Below are 21,652 nucleotides of genomic sequence, written 5' to 3' on the forward strand. Positions count from 1 at the left end.
CACTTCTTTCCAGTTTTCCTCAAAGTCACCTCATCTAAAGAGGTCTTCATCATCATCTTACTTAAAAAACGCATGTGCCCGTGCACACACGCACACACACACCTTACCCTTTAGATTTTTTTATCTTCGCATTTATCAATTCCTGATATATTATTTATTTGCTTGTTGTTCATTGTCAAAGTCACACGTAGAATATAAACCAAGAGACAGATACATTGTTTTTGTTTACTGCTATGTACCCAGCAGGGAATTCATTCATCACCTCACAGATATTTAATAAGCATCTCTGATGATCCAGCAATTCCTTGGTTACATATCTGGGACTCAAATGGATTGTTATTTAAATGGTTCCTAATTTGTAAGGACTTCTAAGGGTCCTAAGAAACTGGAACTGGAGCTCCTTTAGGGCGATCTGGAGAAGGGTTAGCAAGAGATCCCATCTGTGGCAGCCATGGAGCTGTGCCATTTACATCTCCCTCCAAGACAAAACTGTCACTAGGAGTGCAGTCAGTGGGACGGCCTCCGCTGCAGCATCCTCACCCCTGCGACGTTCAGCCAAGGCTCCCAGCCAATGAGTGACGTGGCAGAGACTGGAGCCGGCCCTTTCCTGCCCCGGGTGAGGCTCCTCTGGTGGGTGGTTGTTGCTCTGTGGCTCCGATCCACCTGGCGGAGACGCTCTCAGAGCTGCCCTGCAGTCTGAGACCCTTCCTACCCGCTCATCCTTCCTCCCTCCTCTGCTTTCACAGTCATTAGTCCTGCCGTGTGGTTTGAAGGCTCTCCCTGCCTACTCCTGTTTCTTGTCCCCTTTCTCTTTCATACGCATTTCCCGTAATCAATCAATCAATTCCCCGTAATCAGTCAAGTTCATCTTGGTGTCTGTTCCTAGATGACCCAACTCATGAAACAGCCCTTCCCTCAGGGTAGAAGAGTCATGTGCTAAACCTGTGGACTGCAATTTTCTGAAGCCAAGTCTGTGCTCAGAATTCTCTAGGTTGGTAGCAGTGGTCCTCCTGTGCATGTGCCAGTGATTTCTGCACCTCTTTTAGACACAGTAAAAAGTGATAGAACCAGGATTGGTCCTTAGAGCCAGTTGGGACTGTGTATCTTTGAAGCCTAAACATAAGCTATTTCAGAAGATAAAAGTGGAAAGGGAGTGACATCTCATGCAGCTAATGTTAAGAAAAAGCATTTTTACAAGCTGGACTATTTAAGTGGGCAATGCTGATATTCAAAGGGAAATTCCGTGAAAGTTATTTGAGATTCCTTCCCTTTTAGTGACTCTATTCAACACAGACTGTCATCTCCATTTGGCCATAGTTCAAAATGTTATTTCTTTGATCAGCCTCTTCAGATGTATGTCTTCTGTGTTGCTATATGTATAATCCCTTGCTCGTTGTAATTTATTATTCTGGAACTGAATGTTTTTTTACTAGAAGTGGTTTACTGAAAAGAAGGATTTACTAGCTTATGGTCCTGTTTCAAGCAGTTAGGCAAAGCACATCTTCTGATGTTCTTAGAATTTTTTTGGATGGGGAGGATGTTAAAGAAAACATTATTCATGACACTCATTAAAAATAAGGTAGACTGTGTTCAGGAGACTACTACAATGGGAGTTTTGCAGGAAGGGAGAGAAGTTGAGCTCAACTTTGAATACAATAAGGAAAAAAAGATTTATAGCCAAGGAGCAGGTTGGGGGGTGGGTCAGTGGATGGAGAATTACTAAGAGGAAACATCAGGGGTAAGGAGAGATTTGGGCTAAACCATCCTAATAGGATTCTTGCTGAAGGCAAGCCAGGGTGATCAGACATCACCTGGGAGATGGTGGAGGTTGAAGAACCAGATCAGATACCAAGGGTGATCAGATACTGAGGGTGGAGGATTCTGGCTAAATCAACTTATTAGCAGGATTCTTGCTAACACTGGGCAATGCAAAGACAGACACAGAAGTCCCAAAGTCAAGGCCTATTTGGGAATAAGATTCAGAGGAGCCTGACTAAAGTTGCCTCAAGGAGAGAATCTTTGGGGTGGGATGTGTGTGTGGCGGTGGTGATGACATATGTTTTTAACATTTGTTGTGAATGTTTGTTACAAAAAACATTTCTTTTCCTCCCTGGCTCTGAGTAAGCTGGTCTTCTTTCATTTTTCTCATTTTAGTTGCTACAGCAACTGTTTTGACTAACATGACTGTTTTCCTGCCCAAGAAAGTTACTTTCTTGAATGACCACACACTCCATCGAAAGGCATGTTTTGTTGACTTTCTTCTTCTTTTTGCACTCTGAGAGGTAATTGCCGAATATCTTAGGAATAATTTCTTCAAGTGTTGTCTGGCAAGAATCAGGGAGCCTGTCCCAGAGCCCTGCTACAAGACAAGAGCCCTCGCAGAGTCTGAGTGTTCATACTTGGCCTCAAAATGCCCACAACAGAGATGCTTCTGGGAGAGGGAAAGACAAAGAGAGACAGATACAGAGTTTGACATCTCAAACTGGCAGACCTTAAAAGTTAAGACCCAAAGATTCAACATCTTTATCTGGAAGTAAAAGAGAAAATGGAGATTCCTAAATATTGAGGACCATAAAGTGAGCAGACAGAAATACAGAGTTTGACTCTTTCAGGTGGATCATTTGAGCAATTCCTTCTTCTTCCCAAATTCAGATCCTAATTGAGCTGATCAGCTTCTCACAGAGCCAAGGATATGTCAGAGCCCTTGTTAATAATAAACACCATCAGGCCCACATTCTGTTTATTTTTAAAAGATGACATAAAAAGTCAGAAAAGGTGCTGTGCCTTCCTCTTGATCGTTTTCAGCAGCCTTCTTCGACTCTCCCAAGCCAGGACACTTTGAAAGGTGATGATGTCCTTCAATTCTGAGGTCAGAATAAAATGAAATGAGTGAATTAAATCCTTCTACTTTTTAACAGAATAAGCGTTCACTGTATTTCACCATCATTGCTGAAATCAGCTCTCTAAATGCTCACGGTTGGCTACTGAGAAGGAGAACTTTTCATTTCTGCTTCTGTGGAATTGAGAACCCAAGATAGACAGCAGGTCCAGCACCTGTAAAACTTGCTTAACAATCTCTTGATTGCCCCTCACTATCTGAGAGTGTAATCAAGGAGGTGCAAGGCAGGGGCTCCCAACCCAGGGACGGTCTCCTCTGGTCACTACTCCCTGACATGCCCTTGAAGAAGGAAGAACTAAAACCTTGTTCTGATGGCTTGCCCTCTGTGCCTGATGTGGACTGAGGCTGGCTGGGGCACAGAACAAAGCCTGACCTCTCTGTGCAGAAACGATACTTTAGCGAGTCTAGCTCCACAGTAATTTACAAGCTCTGGGTTATCCTCACGTGTAGACCTCCCGATCTGCATTCTGGATCAGTGGAAATAAGCACTCACGGTACCATTGCTTATCATGAAGACCCACGTGACAGAGATGCTCTCCCCACCATGATGTATTGATAGATATAATTCTGCCACATATTATCTGTGTCCTCTTGGGCGACTTGCTAACCTCAGAGAAAATCTGTAAGGTAGGGGATGTGGCATTTACCACATTTGTTTCTTGGATGATTCATCATAAACAATACTAGCAATGTGAGTCATAGTCACTGCCACTGTGTTCTTATATTGATAATCGGTAATAATGTAATGGGTGCAGGTTATGCATCAAGCCCTGCAGTGCCCACAGGTGGCCTGTAAGATGTGTTATTGTTCATGTTGCCATCCCTGCTTTTGGAGATGAAGAGACAAAGCTCAAATAAGCCTGTAAGTGTCCAGCCACGTTTGGATCAGGTCTGTTGGACCCTAAAACCAATGTAACATGCCCAGTAGTTTCAGGTGTTCATGAAATGGGCTTCGTGCTTATTTACACATGTTTCTTCCACATCCCGAAGTCAGCTGTAGTGCAGAAGTAGGTGCCACTAGATAAAATGCATTAGGGATTTAAGTTGAAGACAGAAAAAAAATGGGAAAGTACATCAAATTAGGGGTAAAATTAGCAGGCAGCCACTCTATGGGCAGCAAAAATGTCCCACAAAATTGAAAGAAGTGAGCTGCAGATTTGCTACTTTTGATCATGGTGGCCAGAGTAATGCAGGAAAGAAAAACAGTTATAGGATTCAAAGTGTCTGTCAGATTACAAGGAAAGCAACAGATTAGGAAAAATAATTTTTCTATATACCAGGATCCAAGAAAAAATTCTGATAGCTTTCTACAACAACCCGGTAATAACTACAGTCTGTACAGTTGGTGGAGTTCACAAGAGAATCCTTAAAAATGATGTAACTAGAACTGAAATATTTCCGAAGCCCTTCTGACCTGAGTGATGTTTACTGGCCTTCAGTGACAAGGAGAACAGCAAAGCCTCCTTCAGATGTGATGCTGAGCAGTTCCCTGGGCCCACTCCCTGACAATGTCCCTTTCTCACTTACAGGTCTCAAAGCAGGTGTGATGCAAATGCGTGCTTCGGTGTAGCCATCAATCTCAGCTCTGCCCCACCAGCTACATGACACTGGGCAAGACGCTTAATTTCCATGCCTCAATGGCCTCCTCCTCCGTAAAATGGGAATAATAATAGTACCTCCCTCATGGGAAGTTGGGCGGTTAATAAGTTAATGTGTACAAAGCTCAGACCATTGCCTGGTGCTTAGTTAACATTGTTTCGGTGGTAGTGGTTTATAATGTTATTTATATTTGGTTAGACCCTTCGTGGCCTTTCTCTAACTCAGACTTCCCTTGTCCCTCTTCAGCCTTAACAAAGCCCTTTTCTCTTCCTCCAGTGTTGATCAAACCATGTTTACCCAAAGGTGGAGCCTCCAAGGCAGTGTTGATTCACTGACAACCCAAACTCCCACTGATTTCAGGCAGAGTGGGACCTGCTCAGCAGGGTTGACAGGGTAGAAGAGACACAGGCTTTGGAATCAGAGAAACCAGTTTGAATCCCAGGTCTGTTATTTATCTACTGTAGCTTTAAAGAATTGACTCTCCTTCAAACATTTTCCCCCTTATTTCTAAACACTGCATGTCTTGATAAGGTAACCACTAATCATACCTGGCTGTTTAAACGAAAATGAAAAGCTCAGTGCCCCTGTCACACTAGCTACATTTCAAGGGCTTCATAGCCCCACATAGCCTTCCTGGCCTCCACGTTGGGCTGTGTTCATCTGGCACGTATGCATCATCACAGAAAATCTATTGAACAGTGTTGGACAGTAGCCCTGAATTACACAGTAGTTTTCTCCTAACTATTACCAGTTATTCGGCACTGACCTCATCCCAGGCACTTGGGCTTTCTCAGCTTTGAGAGCCATGTGAAGTTGGTATCAGTTTTCTCAAGTTACAGGTGAGAAAAGTGAAGCTTGGAGAGATGAAATGGCACCAGTGCAAGATTCTCTGGCAGATGCCTGGTGAGGAGGCTGACAGTCAAACCCAGGAAGGATAAGCTACAAGGTCTGGGCCCCAGTGCACCTCCTAGGGGTTCACTTTCTCAGAAATCAGGAGTCTCATGATGGAATGTGGAAGTCCTCACTCATTTCACTCCTTCTATATTCTAATCTACCCATCCCATCACAAGCACAAAAGAGGCCCAGAACAGCTAATGTTTAATTGAAATAATGTGAAGTTAACATGTTTATTAACCAGCCCCAAATCACTATCCCTTCCCAGTAGTGAGACTTGACTATTCCCTATTTGATGATGCAGACCCCACAGTAGAAAGATATAGTCATTCACAGTTAACTTAAGTAGTAATGGTGGGTGAGAGAGCAGGAGAGGGAAAGGTAAGAAATAACCACAAATCACAGTTAAAATAAAATCAACCACCTGTTACCACCTGTTATCTAGAAACCCCACCCAAATACTTTCCTCCTCTTTAGAGTATTTGGCCTGCTGAGATCTCTACCCCTCCTTATGCAAAGAAATGGTATGAAATGTCGTTTAACCAAATCACTTCTAAAATTGAAATAAAGGAAAAATATTTTTAATCTAAATCATTTTGAAAGTAACTTGAATCTTTGAAAGATAAATTGTGATATTGAATAATGTTGAAATAGCAAGTGTTAGGGGAAAAATACACTAAAGATAATGCTGAGACCACAGCTTTTTAAAAAAATTGTATTTATTTATTTTTGACTGTGTTGGGTCTTCGTTTCTGTGCGAGGGCTTTCTCTAGTTGCGGCAAGCGGGGGCCACTCTTCATCGCGGTGCGCGAGCCTCTCACTATCGTGGCTTCTCTTGTTGTGGAGCACAGGCTCCAGACGTGCAGGCTCAGTAGTTGTGGCACACGGGCTTAGTTGCTCCGCGGCATGTGGGAATCTTCTCAGACCAGGGCTCGAACCCATGTCCCCTGCATTGGCAGGCAGATTCTCAACCACTGTGCCACCAGGGAAGCCCCAAGAGACCACAGCTTTTAAATATACTCTATCCTTGATGAAATGGGGGCAGCATCTCTGGAAGCCCCTAGGGGCAAAAGCCCCTCAGAACAGGGATCCTTGAGGCAGGAACAGCTTCTAACTGTAGTGATTCCAGCAAAACTGATGCTTCTTGCTTCTTCCAAACAGAATGCCCCCTGATTACCAGCTTGTCCGCTTTCACAGGAGTTCCTGTTCCTTTCACACCGTCTCTCCCAATGGCCAAAGGAAAGAGCTGGTTTGGGCTGGATGTTAACTAGTCCTTGAGCTCTAAAGCGTGACTAATGAGTTTTAACCAAGTCCTATGAGAAGTGAAATTCTGAGCAGCCTGGAAGAAGTTCCATTATGGTTTGCATCCTTACCAGAGGATCCCACTACCATCTGTTAATTGCAAACAAAGAGATTTGTGAAGGAGCAAGGGCCCAGCTTCCTTTGACATCTCCCCTGCCACGCTCAAGTCTGGAGGAAGATTTTCCTGACAAGGGAACTGGGGATATTATTGCCTCAGTGTGGTCATGAGGCCACAGTCCAAGTTCTGGTCAGTAGGTACCTGGGTGAAATTTAAAACTGCTATTAGGGGAAAAGAATAGAGTATGTGTGGGAGGTACAGAGAAATCTAAATAGGTTGGGTTTCAGTTCCTTTCAGCTGATTGTCACATACCCCTCAGGTCTGCTCTCTGATTTTCATGGGTAGTTTGAATCCACTTGGTCTGAGAATTTTCTGGTCACAGTCGACAAGTTTATTGTGGGCTTTGTTGGAAACCTTGTCATTAGCATCTATTGCAGCTCCTTAGAGGTCTCACTGGAGAATTTCTATTCTGGCAGTTGATTCTCCTAACATCTGATGTTTTTTATCTATGAACTATATGGACACCTGGTAAATGATATTTTTTCCCTTTTTGCTTTTGTTGCTAGGGAGCCCAGTGCCAAATAGGCACCTAATTCTCATTGTGTAGGACCTTTTAACAAGTATTTCTAAAAGCTCTTTTACTCTGTCCTTATTTTGCAAATTTGCCTTATTTTTCTTCTCCTTCCTTAGAGTTCTTATCCCATTTTGCAAAGAATCTCTTTGCAGGGGCATTTGAACAGTGCTCCTGGTCCAACAGGGATTCCTAGGAGGTACCCCAAAGCCACACCCAACCTCTAAGATGAGCTTGTATGACTTAGAAAAAGGTGCTGCTTCCTCTAGGCAGACAGCCTCAGGGTGGTGCCCTGGTATTTGTATGTCTGTCCGTGGCAGCCCTCCAGGGACTGACACTGATGGGCTCTGGGCCTGGTGCAGCCCCCTCAACTTGAGTAACTTCTTGTTTATGTTTCATATATTGGCCTACTGTGATATATTTCATTTGAAAAAAAATTCTTTTTTTATTTTTTTAAGTCCATGAATTTAGTTTTGGTGTGCCTTTGATGTGCTAGGTGCTTGGAGCACAAATGTGAACAAGAAAGTTTCAAGGACTCTGCCCTCACAGAGGTTATATTCTGATGTGGGAGCCAGGCAATAAATCAATAAATAGTGAAATAATTGCAAACTGTGTTTTGTTACAAGCAAGGAAATAATCAGGATACTGTAATAGAAAATAAAAATAGAAAATAAAATATTAGGGAGGTAAGGGAAAACCTCTCTGAAGAGGGGATAATTAAGACAAGACCTGTAGGATGAAGAGGAGCTAAGGACAGTAGGAAGAGACTTCTGGGCAGGAGGAACAGCAAGTGCAAAGACCCTGAGGCTAGAAGAATTTAAGAAGTTTAAGGAAAAGAGTACTGATGGTTGTAATGAACAAGAGGGAACACAAAGGCAGAAAGTGGTATGAGATCAGGTCTCTAGGACCCAGATTATGCAGGACGTTTTAGGCCATGCTAGGAGTTGGGATTTTATCCTAAATATGATGAGGATCTATTAAATGACTTTAGTGAACTGATTAATAGTTTGGAGAATCAATATGGCTGCTGTGGAAAGAAAGAGTAGAAGTAGGAAGATCAGTCCATGGGAGATGCTATGAGTTGGGATTTTATCCTAAATATGCTAGGCGTTGGGATTTTATCCTAAATATGATGGGGATCTACTAAATGATTTTAATGATTAAAACTTTGGAGAATCAACATGGCTGCTGTGGAAAAAAAGAGTAGAAGTGGGAAGATCAGTCCATGGGAGATGGTGATGCTTTGGACCAAGGTGGTGGTGGTGGAGATGGAGCAAAATAGATATATATGAAAAATGCTATGAAAATGAAATCAGGAATAGAAAGTCAAGGATGACTCTTAGGGGAATTCCCCGGAGGTCCAGTGGTTAGGACTCCATGCTCTCACTGCCGAGGACCCAGGCTCAATCCCTGGTCAGGGAACTAAGATCCTGCCAGCCGAGCAGTGTGGCCAAAAAGAAAAAAAAAAAAGGATGACTCTTAGTTTCAGTAAATGGATAGATAATAGTGACATTTATTGAGCCCAGAAAGTCTTGTGATGGAGAGGCTTAGAGAGATAAGGGTGAGGAGTAAAGAATTCAGCTATGGATGTGTTAGTTTTGAGACATCTGTGTGGAGATGTCAAGTAGAGAGATGTCTGAATTGGGAACTCAGAGAAGACTGGGCTGCTGTTATAAATTTGGGAGTCATCAAGAAGTAGATGGTATTAAACCCCTGGGGTTAAAGGAGGTCTAGGAACGTAGTGGAAATGAGAATTCCCAGAGCCAATTCCTGTGGAACATGTAGAAGTTGGGTGTAGAAGGAAAATAACTTAAAGGAACAGAACACAGTCAGAATATCAAGATTCCAGAGTTTCCAAAAGGAGAGAATAGTCAGCCGCTCAGAGATCAAATCAAAGGAGAAAAGGAATGCGTGCAGTGCATTTGGCAGCGTGAACATAAGTCATGGTGGACCTGGCAGAGAAATGTTAGCAAGTGATAGAAATAGAGGGCAGATGGAATTTGTCAGAGATGGTAAGGAAGGGAGATAGTAGAGACAGTGGCTAGAGAAAGACTCTTCAAGATATTATGCCCTGAAAGGGGATCAGAGACATGAGGGAGTAAATGAAGGAGGAAGTGTTGACAGCTAGAACATATTTGTGTGCTGATAGGAATGATCTAATAGAGAAAAGAATTGAGTATTGGGTGGTGATAAACAGGAGACTGAAATCCTTGTGTAGGTGAAAGAGGATGGAACCTGGAAGAAGACTGAATCTGGAGCAGAAGTGGGGGGATTGACCTTTGATGGGAGAAAGTGTGCTTTATTAGGAGGAAGGATGGAGAAAGTTCTCATCTGAAGAGTTTCCTTTAATCAGTGAAGCCCAGTACTTGGCTGGGAGTAAAGGGGTATGAGAAGAAACAATGAGATAAGCCTTTCAAAGAGTGGGGAACCTTTTAAGAAAGAATTACAAGGTTGAAAGTCATGTTGACTATCCTTTTGAAGTTGATAATCTTGAATTTAAACCAAAGCCAGATAATCCAGTTTTGTGATTTTCTTTCATCAAGTTCAGCAATAAAAAAAATAGACAGGGTGGACTTAGTTTTTTGGCCAAGAAAACAGAAAATGAGACATAGGAGTTGAGGATGTCTGTGAAGGAGTGATTGTAATATTGGACCATGGAAATAAGCTAGACAAGTATGGAAGTAAAAGGAGGAGAAGTCTGGTGGTTAGTGAGAGATTGGCAGGGTTAATGAAGAGGAAGTTTCAAGAAGTCAAATTAATACAGGAGAGTGAGGACTGTAGAGCTAGGGGCTAAAAAGCATCAGATGGAAGGGTCCAAGAGTGGGATGTTTAGGAATCCAAATTTCCAGGTGGCGATAGTAAGGTCTGAGGGTACTAAGTAATTGAGAGAGGAAGAAAGAAAAAACTCCTTGCAGTTAAGAAGGCCAAGGAACTGAAAGTTCCACCTCAAAATAAGCTGGAAAATCATTCTTATTTATCATGTATATTTCCTGGATCATCTCAAATCCTTATTTGGAATTGGATAGGGTGCATATGGGTAAATAATAATGATGGTAGCTGATTCATTGTGGATCTACTCTGTAAACACCACTTTAGGTCATACTTCTGAACACTGAAATTCTTTATTACCATTAGGATATTACTTGGGAAGTATTCTAAAATGTGTTCATTCTCATAGTTTAATTGATTATTCTTGTTTCTCAATCAGTAATGATATAAGACATTTTGGTTCAAGTTCAATACCTTTTTGTATGACATACAACACCTTTGTTATCTAGCCTTATTTATGTGTCTAGTCTCATCCCCTACCATCTCCTTAAGATGTTCTAACCACACCAGCTCCTCAGAAGTCCCCACTGGCAGGTCAAGCCTACATGCCTGCCATGCTGCTTCACCTGGATAACTTCTGCTCATCCTCTAAGACCCATCTGAAATGTCAACTTCTGGGTCAAGCCTTTTCTAAAAAGTTGAACCATCTAAAAGTGTATTTTTGTGGGTCAAAGACATCACATATTGGCAATTTCATGTTGTTCATAATTTGCTACCACAAATATAAACCTGAACTAGACATGAGGGATGGTAGCTACCAGTTGCTGAACTGTTACTATGTGATTCACATTCATGGTAAAAATGTAAAAGTACTTTAAATTTATCATCTCATTTCATTCCCTAAAAGGTAGGTGTAAATACTTCCTTTTATTAGATAAGGATTCTGAGACTTAAAAAGGGTCTTTGTAAGAGAAGGTAAATAATAAGTGGCAGAACTGGGTTTTGATTCCAAAAGCAAAGGTCACATTATGCCCCTTCCTTTGTCTTACTCATCTCTGTGACTACAGTGCTAAGCACGAGCCTGGTAAGGAGTTGAAATACCTATGATAATTCTTCATCTGTCAGAAAACTACCCAAACAAATGTAAAAGTTGGCTTTGTTCAGGGCCCCTGGGACTCTAAATTCTGACACGTCAAGGTGGTCAAGTCTCTTGACATTGGATTTACCTTGATGAATGTTGCTGCTTCCTTGGAATTTGGAAAGATATGTTTTGGTAGGTGAAACTGAGAGTCTGGACTACAGTTAAAATCTTAATCCAGTAATTGCTCTTTGTTTGAAGTCACACCCTGCTCCTGTTTGCCAGGCAGGTTCTCTATAGCAGTGTTGTAATTATCTAGGAGGACAAGTTCTTTAGATCACGAGAAGAACATGTGGATTTGTTGACACGTGGGTGCCAAGTCTTGATGTAATGCAAACAGAGGGCAGAAGGTATCTGGATTCATTCCCTGAATGCCCTTTCACTTCCATTGACATAGAACTTTCCTGGCGTTCTTAAGAAAAGTGTTGCTTTCTTGCTAAAATAAAGACCAGGAATCCTTTGGCAAATACAACTTAGCTGCTCTGGGGCCCCTGCATTTGGCTAACATTCCATCTTGATTTGAATTTTGATTCTGTAGTTTTCAACAGAGTTCCTGATGTCCACAGCAGTGGTTCTCAGATTTTAGTGAGCATTAGAATCACCTGGAGGGCCTTTTGGAACACAGATTTCTGGTTCCCACCCCAGAGACTCTGATTCAGTCTGTCTGGCCTGGAGCCCTAGATTCTGCCAATTCAGTCAGTCTCCCAGGTGAGGTTAAAACTGCTGGTCCCAGGACTATACTTTGAGTAGCTTAAAATCTTGCTTAATTCCTGGTTTATGGGACACCAAGTGAGGTTGAATATAAAATCAAAAAACACAGGAATTATCTGAGTAAACCTCTGAATGCTGAATTGTATAGACAAAAAAAAAAAAAAAAATCAGTGACTTAAAAAAATTATCTCCTGATTTCTGACATTTTGTTAGAGACCAGCAACAATTCCTCTTGTATGGAGGGATACCAGTTGGCTGGAACCTGGGAGTCCTTCTTTCCAGGAGCTCTTTTCCAAGATCTTAGAGCAAATTTCTCCTCTGTGACCTTCAGAACATTGGTGTGTTTTGTTCTTAAAACTACCCTAAAGGAAGATGCTGTATAAAATTGATCAGTCTTTCAATGCAAAAATGAATGCAAGAAATTTTCAAAATGAAAACATTACATAATATAATAAGAAATGTGGTCATTAGATTCAGGATGCATTTTTCTTTTGTTTAGAGGCTAAAAGATATTTGCATTTTTATTAGATTCAAAATGGTGTGAGTCATGCAGATCAACACATTTCTTTTTCACAGGAATCCTTTGTGTTTGAACCCAACTGCCTCTTCAAAGTGGATGAATTTGGCTTCTTTCTGACCTGGAGAAGTGAAGGCAAGGTATGGCTCAGAAAGAGCAAGCTGTTTCTTCTTTCTGTCAGGATGAAGGCATTTCATTTTTCAACAAGTGATGGAGTGCCTCTTGAGGGCATGGACCCTACGCTTATTCATTCATTCAAGACTTTTAAAAACGTGTGCTAGGCGTTGGGGATACAGTGATGGTCAAGGATGTGATCCTTATAGATTCCAGCCTAGGATCAAAGTCGCACATCCAAAAAAAAAGAAAAAAGTTACAAGTCATTGAGAATTGTGAAAGAGAAGTTCAGGTTGTTACAAGAGCTTAAACAGGCAAGTCTGATTTAAGTCTTGGGAGTTAGAAAGGTTTCCCAGAAGAGAGATGTTCAAGCTGAAGTCTCAGGGGTGCATTTAAGGGCATTTTCATCTGGTTATACCCCAGGACTTAACACATGGCACAATGACACATTTCATGAACCTTTGGGTAAAATTTACAAAAAGTAGTATCAGAGTTATATAAAAGTTAGCATAGTCCCACTTACTATTTCAGGTACACACATATATTTAATAATATACATACAGTATTAATGTTACTACATGTATAAAAGTAACATTTTATAAACATTTTATAAATAATTATTCAAAGTGGCATTCATACATATATTTGAAATGGAATGTTTGGGGCCTTGACTTTCTGACTGTTGGAAATTATTATTATTATTATTATTTGTTTTTAATCCTGCTTCTGCCTTACTCTAGTCAGCATTGCCTTCATCATCACAAACATTTGTCAATCACCTTGTCTGTGCCATAGGTCTGGCAGAATTTAGTCTCACTGCTGTGCTAAATTCTCTCTTTGCAGGAAGGGCAAGTTCTAGAATGTTCTCTCATCAACAGTGTTCGACTGGGAGCCACACCAAAGGTACCTGCGATTGGTGTTTGCTGTTCTTCTAAACACAGAACGTTGTTTAACCCATTACTGCCCCCCAATCATCAGCTGGGAATGAAGAACAGACACAGTTTAGAAATCTCATCTATAATGGTTGGGTGATTTGGATTGCATCGGGTTTAGTTACATTAGAAATTGTTATTAACTTCTGAAAATGATGACCCTTGTGTGATATGAGCATTGAAATAAATAGTTGCCTTAACTCAGAAATTAATCTGACAAGCACCCATTCCCCCCACCCCCACCTTCTTTTTCAGCAAACAGTGAGTCACTTCTGGTCTGTGGCTGATGTGGAAATTTAAATGGTTCAGGTAGTTGCATATTTGTGCACCTGTGCACGCAGACATTAGCTCACCTTGAAGGCTCAGTTTGCCTCTGAGAGAAAAAAGAAGGAAAGAGCGCATAAATCAGCCTTCTTCACAGTGATTGATTTGTTTGAATAAGAAGCTGTTTGCATAGTGGTGCTAGGAATTTAAAAGATGTTTTTTCCTAGAATATTCTAGCACAGTATTTATCCCCTTTTCCATAATAGCCCTGCAAGTTTTTAAATGTTCAAAACGAAATTATGTTCCTCACTTTGTTTTTGTTTTTTGTTCTTTAGTGACCCTCTTTTATGTTAGTTACAATCTCTGTGTAACCATGTTGGCATTTCCTCCTGAGTTCTTGTGGAGGACAAAACCACTATTTTATTTGCTAATTAGGGTAAACTTACACAGTTTTCATTCCAGATGAGGATGCCAGGGCTCCTAGAGGTGCACATACTCACTCTTTGTGTCTAGACTATTTGAAAGACTTAATTTCATTTTTGAGTAACTTGTGGTTGCTGGCTGTGGCAATGCCCTGCATAGTTGCCTGAATCCTCAGTGACTGTTCTCTGTGAGAGATCCCTTTGACCTTTGTGGATGCAAGCAGGTCCCAGTCAGAGCCTTTCTGTCCTGTTGCCATAGTCCGGGTCCTCCGATAACTGCAACCAGAAATCGAAAGAAAGACCCTCCCTCCCAGTCTTCTAAACCGACAATTTTATAATACTTTTCTTACCAAATGAGTTTCAGTCATGGGTAGTGTTACAGATTTTACCTCCAGGAGCTTTAGAATAACGCCAGATATCTGGGCATTTTTAGATAGAAAAAAAAAAAATTGCCCTAATGTATGTTTTTTACATCAAACATAGTTTCTTTTTACCATCTTTCTGCAATGCTCTGTGATCTAATGTATTTTTTCCTATTTGTCTACCTCAATAGGATCCCAAAATTTTGGCTGCTCTTGAAGCTATTGGAAAATCAGAAAATGACCTGGAAGGGCGGGTAGTTTGTGTCTGCAGTGGTACAGATCTGGTGAACATCAGTTTCACATACATGGTGGCTGAAAATTCAGAAGTAACTAAGGTATCCTCTGTGAAACAGCCTCCTTCCCTTCCCCCCATATGTACATATGTGGTGCACATAATTTTTCATGTATAATATAATTGTAATAGATATTTTACATTGTAAAATAATTTAATTTAAATTTTAAAAAATGATTCCTTTGCCTTGCTGGAATGTTGGTCTCGAAAATTCAGCAAGCACAGTACCCTTTTAGCATGCCCCTCACGTATGCCAACAGCCCGAACACCTACTATATTATGTTGTAGGAGCCTCTCAAACTGGAATGTACACAGGAATCACCTGGGATTTTGTAAAAATGCAGATTCTGATTCAGTAGGTCTGAGGTGAGGACAAATTCTCCCTTCCTAACGAGTTCCCAGTTGGTACTGATGTTGCTGGTCTGAGAACCACACTTTGAGTAGCAGCACTGCCCAGTAGAAAAATAATGCAAGCCACAGATGTAGTTTAAATCTTTCCAGTAGCCACAGGTAGAATTAATTTCAGTATTTTAGATTCCACATATAAGCGATATCATATGATATTTGTCTCTCTCTCTCTGGCTTACTTCACTTTGTATGATAATCTCTAGGTTCGTCCATGTTTCTGCAAATGGCAGGATTTCATTCTTTTTTATGGCTGAGTAGTATCCCATTGTATATATCTACCACATCTTCTTTATCAATTCATCTGTCGATGGACATTTAGATTGTTTCCATGTCTTGGCTATTGTAAACAGTGCTGCTATGAGCATAGGGGTGCATGTACCTTTTCGAATTCCAATATATCATATTTTAACCCAATAGGTCATTTTAACATGAAATCAATACAAAATCAGTTAACATATTTTACATTCTTCTGTTTATACAAAGCCTTCAAAATCTGATGTGTATTTTCAATTCAGATGGGCCACATTTCAGTGGCTGCATATGGCTAATGGCTACCCTGTTGGACAGTGCAGGTCTGCATGATTAAGATATCTAACCCCCCACCATAAGCTATTAAAGTATTGGGTTATAATCCATCATAATACCGTAACCAGCCTACTATTGCCCTGGCAAGTGAGTCTCAAAGAGATTTTGGCCAAAGTAGAAAGCTTCAAATTCAAATCACTTTCCTGCAAGTCATTTGTCTTCAGGGTGGTTTTACCTGTGGATGGAGCACCCATTATCTTTGCATAATATGTTTGAAGAGGCCTGAGCCTTTGCTCTACCATTGCAGAAACCTGGCTTTAGGGGTTTGGGAGGGGGAGCATTTTATTTTCCCATTGATCCTGCAAGTAGAAGCTCAGTGCAGGGTCAAATGAGAAAGGCCATCATTAGAAATATTGAAATTTAGAGCCTGAAGGGAATATATAGGTAAGATTATTTGATGAAACGGAGATGAGAAGATTTAACCCTGGGCCCAGAGCTAATGGGTACGGAATTGAATTCTGCAGATTCCAAGACCGTCTTTCTTTCACCCTCACTCACAAAGTGTGGTCCACATTCCAGCTGCATAGGCCTCACCTGCAAGCTCCTTACACATCAGAGTCTTGGGTCCACCCAGACCTACTGATTCAGAATCTTCATTTCTAACAAGGCCCCCCAGTGACTCATGTGCAGTTAAGTTTGAGAAGCTCCCAGCTGTGGCTTTGGGTCCAGGAATGGATATTCCATGTGACATGAGAGCCGTTGCTTCTGTCCTTGTGGTGGTTTGGTTGGTTTCATGCTGTTTTCCCAGATCACCTCACTTTGGGGAAACAGATTTTGCCTTCAAGTTCCTTCATTATTGTGCTCAGATCAACACCTTGTTTGAATGGTTTCTTGAACCCTGCTGATCTAAACAAGCATCGTTTCTTAGAGTTCATGCTTACGTTATTTGCTACAGAGGTCTTTCTGGTTGCTATTTGCAATAACAACGTTCAATCCCAGAGGTCCATGCTGACCACCTGGGAAGAAAAAGACTTGTTAATTGGACAGAGATATTTAGCTGCCTGAAGTTTTGGAAAAACACAGTTCTGTAGACCGGTATGCCCTGGGTTTTGTCAGTGCGTCATATTACAAGAAACAGTATGACTCCTATGAGCCTAAGAACCTGGGCTTGGGACCAGGTTGCCTGGGCTTAAATCCTTGCTCTTTCTCTTCCCAGCTGTGTGACTGAGACATGCAACTGGCCTCTCTGAGCGTCACCTTCTGCATCCATAAAATAAGAACAATACCAAAATGCCTGCTCTTCGGATTGTTGTATAGATTACGAGTTGTTACATGGAAAGTGCTTAGTGCACGGCCTTTCTCATCCAAAGCCCTCAATGTGTGCCTGCTATTCTGATCACAGGGTCCTAGAATTTTAGAGCTGGAGATGGAACTTAAGCAGAGCTTCCCACCACCTCATTGGTCAGATGTGGCAAATGAAGCCAAGCAGTTACACAACAGGCTAGGCCAGAGTCCAGCCTAAAGCTCAGGCCTTCTGATTTCCCGAGTGATGCTGTCCACCACCCCCCATCCCTGAGCAAGTACAGTCCTGGGAAGGTGGCTCAGATCAGTAAGCCCATAATGTTCTTACTTTCCATGGTTTGATTGTTGTCAGTCTTGGTTCCTTTTGTTTAAAAGTCATGGTGTGAAACCTATACTCATGAGTACATGGTATATATGTGTATGTTCCAGGCGGAAGTTTATACTTAAAGATAAGATTTGGGGTGTTTTTGCAGTAGCATTTCCAATGAATTTAAGATTAGCTGGCCAAACAAGTAGGACTATAAAATAATTCTGTACTGGATTTTTAATTCAAACTCAATACTATTTGAGCCTGCTCTTATTAAATAAACTAAATGTTTCAGCTTCTGGGAACTATTAGTTACAATTTTATAATTCATTAATAGTGTAATATGTAAATATTAATCTCACTGTCCAAACTAGACAGCCCATGCTTATTAGAGCATGTCCTTTTGGTTAATTGATATTTGGAAGATATTGAACAAATTTTTCACTTATGTATACATGTGTGTGGATAATCTTGCCTACTTCCTGATTTCAAAACTTAACTGTCTGCATCCAGATCATAATACTTACCACCTCCAGCACTGACATTTTCCCCATCACCACTGCCTTATTCCTATGCCTCTATATATGTTACTACCCCTAACAGAACACACAAGCCATCAAAGTGAGAGGATTTATATAAAATACAGATGTAATTACCGCAGATCAAAATGATGGCAGAATTCATAAATTACATCAGGTCAAGTGAGAAATGTAAAGATTTCCCAGTGTGCCTGAAATGGTGTTTGGGACTCAGCCTGTGGTATCACTTTCACCTGAGTACAGCTTAGGAGCCTAGAATAGAATTATGGGACCATGGAATATGCTATCTGTCCTCTTAGCTAACTGTATTCTGGTCCCTTTATAACAAAAGTCAGTTAACGCAAGTCATTTTTTTTTTAATATTTTTATCGGAGTATAGTTGCTTTACAATGTTGTTAGTCTGTACTGTACAGCAAAGTGAATCATCTATACATATATCCCCTCTTTTTTGGATTTCCTTCCCATTTAGGTCACCACAGAGCATTGAGCAGAGTTCCCTGTGCTATACAGTAGGCTCTCATTAGTTATGTATTTTATACTTAGTACCAATAGTGTATATACGTCAATCCCAATCTCCCAGTTCATCTCACCCCCACTTCCCCCTTGGTATCCATACGTTTGTTCTCTACATCTGTGTCTCTATTTCAAGCAAGTCATCATTTTTAAAAATAACGCTTACAGACCTTAAACGCTTTATTTTAACTTGAAGCACATAAATGTGGTTTAATTGTTGACCCGTCTTTTAATGTTAGGGCCGAGGTCTTTGCATTCAGTATGGGTCTGTAGGTTGGGGTTGATGTATTTTTTTCTTTTTAATTGAAGTACGTATAGTTGATTTACAATGTTGTGTTAATTACTGCTGTACAGAAAAGTGATTCAGTTATACATATATATACATTCTTTTTTTAATATTCTTTTCCATTATGGTTTATCACAGGATATTGAATATAGTTCTCTGTGCTATACAGTAGGACCTTGTTGTTTATCCATTCTATACATAAAAGCGTCCATCTGCTAACCCCAAACTCCCATGCCACCCCTCCCCCAACGCCCTCCCCCTTGGCAACCACCAGTCTGTTCTCTATGTCTGTGATTCTGTTTCTGTTTCTTAGATAGGTTCATTTGTGTCATATTTTAGATTCCACATATAAGTGATATCATATGGTATTTGTCTTTCTCTTTCTGACTTACTTCACTTAGTATAATCGTCTCTAGTTCCATCCATGTTGCTGCAAATGGCATTATTTCATTCTTTTTTATGGCTGAGTAGTATTCCATTGTAGATATGTACCACAGGGGTTGATGTATTTTTTGCCCATACTTTACCCATAATGCATTGCCTGAAATAATCCAGTTTGGTTTCTTTAAAGTACAAGTGAGACTTTAAAGACACTCATGGAGCAATCAAAATACAGAATCCTACAACTGCATGACTTCTTTCCCTAATCCTTTAGTTGTCTTATTTACATTGAGCTTGAGAAAAAAATTTTAGCAACTTGCCTTTAAAGAAATCTTCCCAAATATTCACCGAAAGAAACAACAACCCTCTTTCTTTCCACAAGCTTATTTCACTGGTTCATGTAATTTTTATTACATACGTAGACAGGTATGGAAACAAATGTAAGTAACTCATGGTAAGCATGCAGGGCGAGAGCAAAAAGGTACAACATGTTGGAAAATAGCTTATTAACTGTAAGGGTTTGGCATTCCCTGGGTGGTCAGAGTGTTTTGGTTTTTTTATGCCATCTGACAAGTCTTGGTCTGACCAGTGAAATAGAAATTTTAAGAGGGTTTCTAGTACAGCACTTGCTTAGGAGTATTTATTTGAGATTCTTGAGTCTGTTCTTAATTCCCAGGCTTTTATGATACTTACAGTCCAATGATTCTGAAAAATTCACTTAACTAAACATTTAATCCAAGCAGATGGGCCAACCTTCAATTCATGTCCTCTCCATGGAGGACCAACTTTTACACGTGGAATCTTTCCTGACTCTGAGAAAGCCATCTTACTTTGTTTGTTCATCCACTTCCTAAAAGGGTTCTCTGGTATTTTTTCTTCTTATTTCAAGGAGGCGTGTTAAGAATCAATAAAATTTGACATGAAATCTGACTTTCTTAGAGTTAAGCTTTCAAATAAATACAAAATGTTTTCACAGCACACAGGACAGTAAAATGATTGTGCTTTTACTTTTTTTCAATATAAGATGTCACCAGTATAAAAGACATCTTTGTAGCTCAGCTTGTCTTTTCTTCAATCACCCCCTCTGCTTAAAGAGTAAATAAGCTTGCCTTGCCACTCTACCTCTTTACAAGATTTGAGCTCAAGTCTATAGACCTTTCTTCCCTACAAAATAAATGTCTAACAGTATCTAAACATTTCACCCACATCTTTCCAGTTGCTGAGTCCACAAACACCCGCCTCCAGTGTCCTGATCGGTCCATTAACAAACACTCTTGTATCTAGGATCTAGCTGCTTCTACCACCAGCATCACTACAGCATTCTCCAGGCCAATACCATTTCCCCCCCTAATTGGCATCTGTGCCTTGGCCTTGCCCCTTGCAGTCTGTAGCTGAAGGGATGTTTCTGAAATGTAATTCAGATCACATCACTTTGCTGCTCAGAATCCTGCAAGGCTCACAGGGCCCAACAAGAATCCCTTCTCACTTCCCTTCCTCATGTTGCCTTCATCTCCCTCTTCCCTCCTTTGTATTTCCTTCCAGCCTCAGGGACTTTGCATGTGCCGTTCCTTTTGCCTGGAACATACTCTTTCCCCAGTTACATGCAGCGCGTTCTCCCTCACATTTCTCAAATCTCTGCTGGAACATCACCTTAGCTTCCTGCATCATCTCCCCTCAGCACATCCTAGCTCCTTATCTTGCTGTATTTATCTTCATTGCACTTACCACTATTTTCATGCCATACATTCATTTATTGCCTTCCTCCCTGTACTTGAAGGCAACATCCTGCTCACTGCTGCATCCCCGACATCTAGAACATTCAGTGCCTGACATTTAGTAGATGCTCAATACATACTTGTTTTATTGAGGTCTTTATGTTGACCGAAGCCATAAATTCTAACCTAGGCGATAAATAGGTATAACCCTCAAGTTTTTTACAGTTTTGCTCAAAGAAAAGCTAAGAGAATTATCTTTGGACGAGAAGCCCAAGAAAATGTGATTCAGTGATAGTCCAAAAGGTCTGGGATTCCATGGCGTTATTTTTAGAGTCACTTTTCAGGATGTAATGGGACTGTTGCTAAGAATCCATGACAAGCCTGGAGGTTGTAACCCCAGTGTCTTGGCGTCTTTCCAATTTAGATCATTATTTTCTGCTTCCCTAAATCCCTCCTGTCATTCCAGTTAGAAAATTCAGCTTTCATTTCCTCTCCTTAAAAACCTTCTGTGAAAAGAAATTGCTAACAAATTGCTGGCACTTTTCGCTCAAACCCAGTGTGCCTTTGGGTAATAGGTGCGTCTGATTGGTCACATAACTTAAAACATCTATGAAAAAGCAGCCACATGAAGGAGATATTTCCCAATTTTTTCTAAACTGTGTGTAATACAGCTTTTTCTCTGAATCCTACTCATCTCTCTGCCCACTGTTTTACCATAAACTCTACAAATAATACCAACTATTGTAACAACCTTCTTTAGTTAGAAAAGCAACTCAGTCTCTCTGATGTATTTTTTTCTCTCTTGGGATACAACTAGTTGGGGAGGATTTTG

General features: G+C 40.8%; 1 protein-coding gene across 1 annotated transcript in view; it reads left to right on the plus strand.

Annotated features, from left to right (window-relative positions):
• Nucleotides 1–21,652, plus strand: part of PLCB4 (phospholipase C beta 4) — a 415,887-nt gene that overhangs the window by 273,697 nt on the left and 120,538 nt on the right. The window contains 3 exon segments of the mRNA XM_036826365.1: nt 12,518–12,598; nt 13,416–13,475; nt 14,744–14,887. Coding sequence (XP_036682260.1) covers nt 12,518–12,598; nt 13,416–13,475; nt 14,744–14,887 — 285 coding nt within the window.

The sequence above is a fragment of the Balaenoptera musculus genome, chromosome 15 (assembly GCF_009873245.2).
Source record: "Balaenoptera musculus isolate JJ_BM4_2016_0621 chromosome 15, mBalMus1.pri.v3, whole genome shotgun sequence".
NCBI classification, from domain to species: Eukaryota; Metazoa; Chordata; class Mammalia; order Artiodactyla; family Balaenopteridae; genus Balaenoptera; species Balaenoptera musculus.